This window comes from Morone saxatilis, unplaced genomic scaffold (genome assembly GCF_004916995.1).
Source record: "Morone saxatilis isolate NCDOM2014 unplaced genomic scaffold, NCSU_SB_2.0 Contig1, whole genome shotgun sequence".
NCBI classification, from domain to species: domain Eukaryota; kingdom Metazoa; phylum Chordata; class Actinopteri; family Moronidae; genus Morone; species Morone saxatilis.
In genome coordinates this window covers 7,409,537-7,421,611 of record NW_023339651.1, presented here as the reverse complement: position 1 = coordinate 7,421,611, position 12,075 = coordinate 7,409,537, and the positions used below count along the sequence as shown (strand labels likewise).

General features: G+C 40.6%; 1 protein-coding gene across 1 annotated transcript; it reads right to left on the bottom strand.

The window, feature by feature from the left end:
* Nucleotides 1-3,731: 3,731 nt before the first annotated feature.
* On the bottom strand, nucleotides 3,732-5,986 carry LOC118332342 (actin-related protein 2/3 complex subunit 5-like; the record flags this gene model as incomplete). The annotated part of the gene is given in 3 exon segments (XM_035667577.1): nucleotides 3,732-4,430; nucleotides 5,489-5,665; nucleotides 5,914-5,986. Coding segments are annotated over 3 exon segments (313 nt in total), but the record flags the coding sequence as incomplete, so codon positions are not given.
* Between the last annotated feature and the right edge of the window lie 6,089 nt (nucleotides 5,987-12,075).

Here is a 12,075-nt window from a genome sequence, read left to right as displayed (position 1 = left end):
TGGCCATTTATCAGAATTATGTATGGGAACATGTAGAAAATAGTAATATTATGATTACATTTTATAAACCACAGTACAATAAAGAAAAATAGAAAACCACATATACACTCAGTTGCTGGTTTATTAGGTAGCTAGAACTAATGCAGTCTGATACCTTCACTCTTCAATTTTGGTTGAAATTGTTTCAGAGAGGCGTTGATTCCACTGGGGAATTTCACAGACTGTAATTTGTGGTGCTGTTAAATTGTGTTATATTGTTTGGAGTTCTAATATTTAGTCTACCCTATTTTCTATTAAATTTACTGTGCTACAATTTTAAAATCTAATTTGTTACTGTTGTGTGACACTGTCATAGAGACGTTGATTTAATTAAGCATAGCGTTAGTTCAGGCAGGCCACAAAGTCAGGCTCAGTTCCCAATTCCAGCTATATCATATGATCACAGCTAGTTGTAAACACAGCTGATGGCTCAGCTGATTCCTCCTAAGCTGGTCACTCAGACCATTTAAAGGCCTGCAGTTGTGGAAATAATCGCCTGTCTCTGATCAAAACACCAGACAGTCCCACAGTCATTAATTTCACTTCACTTACAGTAGATAAATGCATTTCAAAAAAGAAAATTTGACATCCCTCATTAAAAATTTATTAACTCAGACAACGAGCAGGAACAACATTGCTGATTCATTTCACCTCAGCCTGATGATGAGAGAGCCCTTTCGCCCTTGGGCCACGGGCAGCCTTTTTTTTACACAGTGTTGCACCATGCTCGCATTAAACACACTGGCTTTAATGTACCTTTGATGGCATCTATCATGAAAGACATTGACAGAAACTGCTGAAGTTAAAAAGTGACATTTCATGTTTTCCGAGCTCCACTTGTTCACAGAGAAGTAGTGCTGCATCAGACGGAGAGTGCCACTGTGATGCTTAGTGTCGTGATTTATCCTTTATGACACTGAGAGCTTCTGTGGCAGCTTGCCCAGCCCAAGCTTGTAGTCTCCTTGTCACTGCAAGTCTCGGTGTGATACTTTAGGTTGCCAGTCTTCCTGGGAAGAGTCCTCCTGCTTCTGCTTCCTTACACACACAAACACATTTTTCTTTTGATTCACCACCTTGGATCTGAGCTGTTGATGAAGGAACAAGCGCCATATGTACAGGGGCAATTTATCCCTCTCAACTTCCCTTTTCCTTCTTTCCTTCCCCCAGGTTTTATACTGTTTCTCCTTTGTTACGCAAACTGTGTCTGAATCCTCTCCTCGGACTTGCAGAATGATATAGCTCCATGTTTTTAGGCCTGAGACTTGAATTCCTGTGGGTACCATTATGGTCCAATTTCTCCTGGTCATTTTTTTTTGCTCTAGCAGTGGAAGCTGAGACCCACATCTCTCTCCCTCTTGTCCTCCTCCTCCTTCCTGCTGCCTCCTCCTCTTTCCTAGCCTCAGCCATGAACTCTGTAAACACTGAGGCTTTGTCTGCAGCTGTTGTGGTCAGTCTGTAGTGTAAAGCCAAGCCCTCACGGGGCATCAGTTTGTGTACGGCCTCGATTGAGTTAGAGGACTGCCACTCTGGTTGACCTGAGGAGACAAGAGGGCAGCAAAAAGGCAAAGCCATGGTGACTGCTGCTGTCTGCGGCTTGTATATCCTTCAAATACCCATAGGAGTATTTTACGGCAACCAGTGGTGGTGTGTCCTCATTTTACTGTGGTCTCAATGTCATGGTTGCCACATGTGAGCCTTGTACCTCCTACTGGATAGTAGCAGCACTTGTAAATGACTGAAATCAAGGGAAATTTAATCCCCAGTTACATGAGGGATGGGTTTAACCAACTGGGGCTGATATAAACAAAGCTTAAGATTAATCATATTTTAACTAAGGGCTGCAACTAATGTCAGTTACTTTCTTGATTGATTAACTGGTTGTTTGGGCCATAAAATGTCAGAAAATTGTGAAAATGTTCCACAAAGCCCAAGGTGCTCAAATGTCCTGTTTTGTCCACACCCCAATGTCATTCAGTTCACTGTTTAGGACTACAGAAAGTAGAAAACACTCACATTGGAGAAACTTTTACTTAAAAGAATGACCAATCAATTAATCAGTCCGATACAAACTTCTTTTTTAAACCACAACCATGTAAAGGTCAGTTATCTCATCGGTATCAGCCATGAGAAGCAGGTAATTATCGGTTATTGTATCGGCTGATAAAAATCCATATTGTGCATCCCTATCAAAAATGAAAGGCAACTGGTTCCAGTGAGAACCATATCGCTAGTAGTTTGACATATGGCTCATAGTTACGTGAGGGGGACTGCTGTAATCGATGAAACTGGTAGAAAACTACGATAAGTCAAATGTGCAGAAAAGATTTTGCATTAATTGTTGCCATTACAACTTCCAGGAGGGACAGATTAATCAATTATCAGAACAGTTGGCATTGATTAATCGTTGCAGCCCTTAATTACCACCATTACAGCAAAACAGAGTAGACAAAAAATTCTGTGTGGGCGAGACCGTGCACCAGTTTGTGTGTAAGGAAAACAGTAGGCTTTTCTTTTTCTTTTTTACCGTAGCAGAGAAATGTAAAGTTTGCATGCATCTCCTTACGTTGATGAGTAGTATTGCAAAAGAGGATGGAAGTTGTCAAACGTGGTCTGCAGGCACCGCCACGGCTGCTGCCACCGACTGTCTGCGGCGGATACACTAATCATGAATGACTGGGTGAACTGATGGGTGCTTTTGTGCGTATGAACTGAGGACTTGGCCGCCCAACATTTGGCCCTCAGTACAGCCTCTGTGTCATCATGACACCTGGTTTCCACTGTTGTTACAAAAAATGTGATGGTTTTGTCAGCAGCATTTATTGTTGCAGAAAAAGCTGTTTTCCTTTCTGGTTATTGACATATTTGGCAGTTCAAGTGTGACTTGTTTATTCGATCCAACAGTCATAACATGCAGCGTTCAGGGGCAGTGGTCGCTGATGATTACAACTGTTTCACATGGGCCATATTCAGTCAGGTGGTCTGATGAGCGGAGCATTTGTCATATTCCTGAATAATTATTTCACTACATTAAAGAGTGCAGTCTGTTGAATGATTTGTGTTCAATTCAGCCAATATTTGTGAGGATGTACGTTGAGTGTGAGTTTCTCAAACCTACAAACGGCCCCCCTGTGCACTGCTCCTGTCTGTTAATTTGACAAAATCTGCATCTCACTTGCTCAGTTGTGTCTATTAAAAACATGTGTGGACTTCGAGTTCTGATTATTTTGTCAAACATGTTTCACACCTGTCAATGTGCCAGTCTGAGCCGGTTGATGCATTTAATACTGTAGCTGAAGAGAGAGCAACAAACACACCAACAAACTGCCCTGATGGGATTGTGTCAGAGGGCCACAGCTCAGTGAAGCCTCACTCCTGTCTCGTATGTGTGACCTGTATACTGAATCTTTCTGTTTGGACAATGAACCAGAATGTGTGTGTTTAACATGGAACACTGCAGTTGCTTCTGTCCTCTAAATCACTAACAGCATCACTTAACTCTCTGTCACCTATTAGTATAAAGTCATTAAAGGTCCAGTGTGTAACATTTAGGAGGAATATAATATTGATAGCTATGTTTGTCCTCTAATCCTTTGGAAAGGGGAAGGTGATGGGAGGAATGTGCAACTTCACCACTAGATGCCACTAAGTCCTACACACTGGACCTATAAGTAGTAAGACAGCAAAGTAATCAGTGGATATTCACGGCGCTTTATTTCTCTTTATTTCAGATATAAAAAAACAAGCACTATAACCTGAAAGCCAGGTTCCACACAATCCAACAACGGTGTGAGTAGAAAAAAAATAGAAAATGAACAAAGTTAGAATGATTAAGGGAAAAAAAACACTCCAATCCCAGCATGCAAAAGGCAGGGAAACAGTCTATGTGGCTCCTTCCAAAAACAATCTCTCCCATTTCCTCAACCTCAGAGCTTCAGAGCAGAAGAAGAAGGGAGGAAGAAAGGAGCAGAGTAGAGAGGGAGAGGCGTCAGAGCAGCTGTGAAGCAGTTTGAAAGGAGCCGTTTTGGACAGAATGTGTCCGAGTGAAGCATCTGAAATGTGCCTGTTCTCTGCGTGGCTGGCAGACGCAGTTAGAGGTGCCAGCGCCTCCCCTGCCTCGCTGCCAGCACTTCTAAATCCCAGAGGTGTGACTGAACGTAGTGAATGCAGAAACAAGAAAAAAAACTGAGGAAAGAGGTGCATCAGGAAGATGCTCGGCTTCAGTATAAAAATGGGAATCATGTCCAAGAACAGAAAGAGGAGAGGCCTGTCCCTGTGCTCAGCTCCCATGGTCTCTTGGGTTTGACTAACGTCTGCTGACAGATGGACCGTCAGACAGTCTTCCTGGCAGTCAGGACTCTCACTATAGAGCCCACTCCTCCCACCGCCAGAGCCTGTGGACACACATTAAAGGCAGACATCAGATCTAGTGTCTGCATATTTCCTTACAGTAATGTTACTGAGAAACAAAGGAGAGGGTTAGAGTTTCTATCCAATCTGTGGAAGTGTTCAGATTTTCAACATTTTTCATCATTCAAGTTTGGACTGTGAACGAGTTCATTTTAATCTATAAAACGTAACTTGGAGCTAGCTCTTGTGAAGTGCGACAACACTGGCTGCAGCCACTGTCCAATCCATGCTGCTCAAGCACAATACGATGTATATGAAGTACACAATCGCACCTCCAATATGCAAGTATTCCCACCAAGACAGAGAGCAGAAGTGGTCTTTCAGGTATTTAGCATCCCTTACAAGAAGGGACATAAGAATTTGTCATTGGCAGCATTTCACAAAGTTGGTGCTTCCGATAACTCAACAATTCACAAAACTGGGATTTTTTTAAGGGAGTCTGGTACTTTCTCCTTGGGTGACAGGAGTCTATTGCAGTCACTGTACTCTTCTGACTGTGCCCCTGCTTCCTTTTTAGTGTCCTTATTACAGCCAATAACACATTATACAGTCTCTTATCAACAATGTCCACACATGTTTAGTAATTGTGTTTGCTGCTCTTATGTTGTGTTATCACACATATATTGCATATGTGCACCTTGAGAATATTGCCTAAAACCTCTGATGCCCTCCCCTGAGGGCATAAATGACCCTTCTTAAGTCCCGCCCCTTTTTGCTCTGTGCTCCAATAACAGTTGAGCGAACCTCGGTCAAAACCTCAGTCAACGTTCCCCTTTCTTGTACTTAGATATGCTATGTGCTAGGCTAATCTATGTTGGAAAGACAACCCCATTCTGAAGATAATTAAAAAATAAACGTGACATCTTAAGTTAGCTAATGGTAACAAAATGCTATCTAACTTAACTACGTAATTTACATCAATTGTTAATGTGCTAACATTTTTTTAAAGCCAACTTAAAGTCCCAAACCATATAGTTTTATTTCATAGTTCTGTGCTCAAGACAAAGAAAATCTTGCGTAGCGCCCCCTGCTAACGACGTACCTTTTCGTGCCACTGCAGCAGCACGGCACTGCTGTTGTCAGAGGGTTTCTCAAAGCCTCTGTAGATGTATTTCATCAGCAGGTCCACTCCAGCTTTATCCAGAGAGCCCACTGCCTTCTCTATATCACTGCTCTTAAAACTGCTCAGCACTCTGACCACCAGCAGCTCCGCCCTCTCCTGCGCGCGCGCACACACACACACACACACGTGATCTATACATCCAATTTGAACTAGAAAAGAATAGACTACAGTACAGTAGTAAATTAACAGGCATCCTAAAAGTGACTGGAGGATATAAAGAGCTGGAGAGGAACAAGAGGGTCACTAAACTTTGCAACAACCCAACAGACACATTATTAATGTGACAGCCATCTGCAACAGAACACCATCGCCTTCTGCACTCACACAGTGGCAGATACTCATACCTTGGCGTTCTGGTTCTTGGTGTTGATTGGAGGATTCTTCATCACGGCGTGGAGAGCTCCATTTATGTTCCCCGTGCAAAACAAGAGTCAAGGACTACACAGATACGTTTGGATTTTCAACCAAATAAACACAGATAAATGAGGAGTATTGACCGCTGTACACTGCCACCACAGAGTGAGCCTTCTCCTGAGAGCCAGCGCCGCTCCTGAGAGCCAGCGCCGCTCCTGGCCCTTAAACTGTCAATTATCTGCTCATATTTATGTCTGTGTGTTCTTAATCATTCATTTTAAAGGCCTGGAAGCAGCTCATGACTTTCAGTCTAACAAGGTATGGTAATGGGAGCAGTGAACAAATAGCAAATAAAACATGCATATTATTACATTACATTATTTACACACATAACACATGCAGAAAATGTTATATACTGTCACCCTGTTGCTGATATATTGTTCTCACTAATTCATTAGTTTTGATTCACTCTAATTTGCTGTATTTTCAAGCTGCTGTGGAGAAAGCTCAACACTGAGCATTTGAAAAGTGTCCTGAGATAACTTCTGTTATGAGTCTTTGCATGGATTGGAAAACATCAACATATACATTACTCAGCAACCATTGTATATCTGTATATCAGAAAATAAATGACTATTTATTTACTTGAATAGTTTTATAGTTAGATAGTAAAATAGGAGCAGTAAAATATGAATATCATTTTGTTGTCAGGGTACAACAAAATAAGAGTACAGGAGCACACAGGGTCCTAAATGATGGCCAGTGTTTAAGGGACATTAACCCGTTTGTGTGGCGCACTCACCACAGCTGGTTTTTCCACTGTCTGAATTAACTACAGTTTCATCTAACCGTTACATTATTTTGGCCACAGCACTTTAAAATAACTTTGCATTCAATAACCTGCCCAATTAGACAACACAAGTACTGTTTTGTTTTTACTATAGAATATTTCTTTTTCAATGAAAATTCCATTTTTGCAATATGTTCTTACTGTATCATGCCGTTCTAAATGGCAACACTTTTGAACAGCATTTGAAGAGTCCGAACTGTTGTTTGTTGTTGTTGTGTTAACCACAGTAATGTCAGTTAGATTTGGTTAGAGCAGAGCTGTGGAATATAGACCTGTGTGTAACATTTAGGAGGATCTACTGTCAGAAATGGATGTTCAAAGTAGAATAACCTGAAAAAAAGAAGCATTGTGTTTTTGTCCCCTTACAATGAGCTGTTTTTATCCACAGACAGAGTGGGATTTTGTTTTTGATTTACAGCCACTGTAGTTTCTCTTACACACTTGGAACAGGGCGATGTAATTGTCACTGCAACTAACACACTGGACCTGAACTCATCCATCTTGGCTCACTCCATCTTCCTTATGATCAGCTGTATATAAACTGTAGGTTATGAACTCACTTTTAAAATACCAAAATGTGAAATGATCAGTTCTATCAGTATCATGCATTATCAATTATCCAGGCATGTTGTGTTCCTGTGTTCTCCAGTGTAGTTCCAGTAGGTGGCTGGGATAAATAGTGACTTTGCTAAGTCCATATTTTAGGGAAGTTGCTCATTATAGTGACTTCCCATTGGCGGTAATCGGCTTCCGTAGTGTCCTCTGCAGGAATACTGACAGCTGCAAAAGTAAAGCGACCACACCCTCCTGTGGACTGACACCCGGAAGCTACTGACAGACATTACGGACATGTTCTGCCAACTGCACACATTACACCACATTAATGTCTCATATAACATGACGAACACTTCGCATGCATTCTGAATATATGAAGATACACTGTGGAGCTGTACGCTAGCTAACTTCAACCCATATCTGCACTTTGTTAGCCCTCAGCTACTGCTCAAGCTAGCAGAGCAGCGCTGTCCTGATGTTAGCTGGCTGTTACAGACTGTTTTACAGACTGTTACAGAGTGTTACAGCCTGTTAGAGTGTTACAGACTGTTACAGAGTGTTACAGACTGTTGTTACACTAGACTGTTGAACGCTATAGCTGACGTTACGATAGCCAGAGACACATAGCCGCACTATACTTCCGCCTCTATCCGCTCTTCTTTCATTTTCTTCTTATTATGGAGCGTTATCGGCGGCGGCTTTTCAAGAGCCACCTCAGTGCGACATGGGAGACAGGCAATAAGTTAGATATGGCCCTTAGGTTCTGTATGTGATGGCCTTTGTCATCCAAACTGCGTATGATCACACACTAACCCTTCTGGCCAACACGCAAGTGAATTCGGATATTGAAAATATCCATGTAAGGAAAATTTGTACATCTCAGTGCAGCGAAGTTTGAAAAAATACAATAAGCATGAAGTTTCCTCCTCACCCATACAAGGACCTTTATCTCCCAGATTCATACCCTCCTTTCACACACAACACACACCATAGGGTTCAGTGAATACAATGTGTTTCTGGCTAGCTTTCCTACCGTATCATTTTCCCAGGCAATATACCTGCTACTGTTAGACACTATTTCCTCCGAGTACACTGGAATCTGCAAGACATGGCTCACCAATTCCACAGCGCATTTACAAGACCATTTTACAGCATGCAATTCATTATGCCGTGTATTCCCATAGGAATACTGATATCATAACTTGTGCGATTACGTCTTGGGGGGGGGGTTTTTTTTTGTGTCCCTCTAATTATCGAGGTTCCCACGTACGGATAGTGTATATATTTGGTCACCCTGTTTTTTACACCCAGTGCCACATTTCTGTAGATACAATGTGTTTATTCAGTGCTGTGCAAGTCCCTCCCACAAGGGTGTTAAATGAGGGGTACTAATGAAATGATATTCATTCATATTTCATACAAACCACAAATGCGAAGCTCTCTTTAGGTATTGATCACATTCAGTATTATTTCAATTCTTCAATACCGCAAGATTTCATTATAAATCTAAGGCGATGAACAAATAGCGTTATAGCGATCTCTGTATATATACCAAAAGGTAGCATGTTGTACAACATTTTACGCAAAACATCCAACCCTGTCCCAAATACTACTTGTTTACCTGGTCAATGAATAGAACTAGTATCGCACAAGTTTCGAATCTCCACGTCTCTGTGGTCACCAATCATGATTGTTGACCACTTACAAGTTTCCTCGGCTCTGGACACCAACAGAACTGTTACGTGCTGGAGATACTTTGCTCTGAATGTGCCTGGTGATTCTTATTTATTTTAGATTCTGCCTCTTTTTAAGTCTATTGGAGCTAGAAAAAACAAACAATAAAAAAAAAAAAATCATTGCTGTGTCATATGGATTCAAACCATGAAGTCATGTTGAATTCCCATATCAGCTGAATATCAAGGAAGTTTGTTTTACCTTTGAAGTAAGAGGATAGGTGTTGAGAGAAGTTTTGCCCTGGAAGGTTAATGAGTTATTATTCTCCCAATATTTATTCCGTCATTCAGAGAAAGTTTCTTTATTAAGTATAAGAAAAACAATCTGCTTCTATTATTTTTACAAGAATTCTGAACCTTTGTCTGCCCACTGTTATGAAGGATAGTAAGGGGGCTGAGAGCCAGTCCTGAGAATGAAAAGTCTTCTGGAGGTACTCATAAATTCAGAAAAACAGGGCAAATAGTTTTTTTCTCAAGCATAATACCAATTTACTGTCTTTTATAGTTGTTTTTATTTTTATTTTTTTTTATGACCATGTTTATTGAGATTTTCTTTTTTTCCCCCCAACTTAATATATTATATTATCAATTGATTACAAATATTATTTGAATCTGCATTAAGCGAAATTTTTATGACACCCTAAGAGGGGAAGAAAAAACATAAGCAGAAGACACAAAAAACCTCCGCAACATCAAAAGGGAGCTTTACAAAGTGAAGCTCAAAATAAGAGGAAAACAACGGCAAGGAGTGGGAGCGTGTTGTCCTTGTTTGATTCACTGTACATGTATTTGCTGCTTTCTGGATCTGATTCATTCAGTACCCTGTTGTTGTTTTTAAATCATGGGGTTGTAATCAATTGTAATAGTTTTTTTGTTGGGGGGAAAAAAAGAAAATTCGTCAATTAAACATTGTTTAAAAAAAAAAAAAAAAAAATATTTAAAAAAAAGGAAATACCAAGCTATAAAGCATATTTGTAGGGTTTGCTTGAGAAAATAGTGTTGCCCTTTTTTCTGAATTTAATGAGGTTACCTCAGAAGCATCTTTTCATTCTCAAGGACGTGGCTCCAGCCCCCTTACTATCCCATAACAGTTGGGCAGACCCAAAGGTCAGTATATTCTGTAATAAATATATTAGAGCCAGATTGTTTTTTCTTTTTATTACTGTAATAAAACTTTTCGTCTGAATTGGATATGGATTGAGATAAATGTAGTCTCCATTAATTCAGGCAAACCTTTTCCTCACAACACCCCTCATCCTTTACTTATAAGGTAAAACAAATTCCCTTTGATATCACTGATTGGGGAATTCAACATGCTTCATGGTTTGAATTCATATACATCAGCAATGGATGGGTTTTTTTTTTTTTTGTTTTTTTTGCTCCACTAGACTAAATAAACACGAACTAAATATAATAAATCACCAACACATTCAGAAGCAAATATTTCCAACGGTCACAGTGCTGTTTTAGTTCCAGCGAGGAAGGATCTGTAAGTGTCACAATCAATATTTTACCCAACAGAGACAGTGGAGATAAACTTGTGCCATACTAGTTTATTCTTGAACCAGTAAATAGTAGTTTTGGGTATGGTTTTGCCTAAAATTGGTACAACATCCTGAACAATTTTGGGTTTATACTACCCAAGAATTCTACTAACGTATTTCCACCTTAATTTTATAATTGGAAATCTGTATGTGGGACACAGATAATTTGCATAATATGATTGGGATCAATCACCATTGAAGATGGCTCCATTTTGTTTTTGTTATTACAATACTGATGTAATACTCATTCATAGTACCTATTTACACTATGAGGGACCTTCACAGGATAGAACTTAACAATATTTACATGAAATGTGGCCTGGGTGTAAAACAGTGACCTTAATATTACATATCCTATTGGGAATTAATTTAGGTGACCGAACCAAAGACTATCACAAGGGTTATTATACTATTTATTTGGCCTATTGGGGAATATCACGCAATGATTCATTAAAATGGTCTTTAATCGCTGAATTGGTGCAGCCATCTTCCACTTCCATGTAGCCTCGAGGAAATAGTTCTCATTACCAGTAATTATGCGCCTGGGAAAATGATATCGTGGGACATCATCAGTACCACATTGTATTCCACTGACCTATGGTAGGGAAGGAGGGATGACCCTGGGAAGGGTCCTTGGATGGTGAGAGGAGACTATGCTTTTTGTTAAGTTTGGGTTTCAGGAACTTCACTGATGATGTAAAATTATTCTTAATTGTATTTCTCAATACATCGAGAGATCGAGCTTCTGGCTTGCCCAGGTATGTGTGATCATATAACGTGGATGACAAAACCGGCCATCCACATACACAACCCTTAGCCAACTCTAACTATTGCCTTCTCCTTGGTCACTAGGCTGGCGCTGAAAAGCCGACCGCCATATTAACTCCAAATAAGAGAAGAAGAAACGCGGAGAAGCGGAAAGCTAGTCAGTGCGGCTTTGTGTCTGCTACTCTCGTAACAGCTCAGCCTTTGCGTTCCAACCATCTTGTACTATTCGTGTCAATATGTAAAAAACCAATCTCCCGACCGGTTTAGTGGAAAGTAGACGTTGATGAATACGACGAGAAAAGTTCGCTGGACGAGGAGGACGGAGTGAGAGAACCAGCGGGTCCGGCACGAGGCAGACACGTAACGGTTTTAGACAATATCTTCCAGGTTTCGTGATAACCATCCTCAGACTGATACCTTACAGCCTGTAAAGCTGTAACACCCCCTGCTAACCACGGTCCTGTAACAGCCTGTACCCATAGCTGTTCACAGTCTGTATAGCAAGTAATAATCTGTAAAACAAGTTGTAACATTCCTGTAACACTCTGTAACAGTGCTGGTCACTGCTTGTACACGGCTCTGTAACCACGCCTGTAATAGCTTCTTTCATCCTGAATAGAAGTAATAATTCTGTGAAACCACAGTCTGTAAGTTTTTAGGCGGTTCTGTAAACAGGCTGAATAGAAGTAATAATTGTACAAG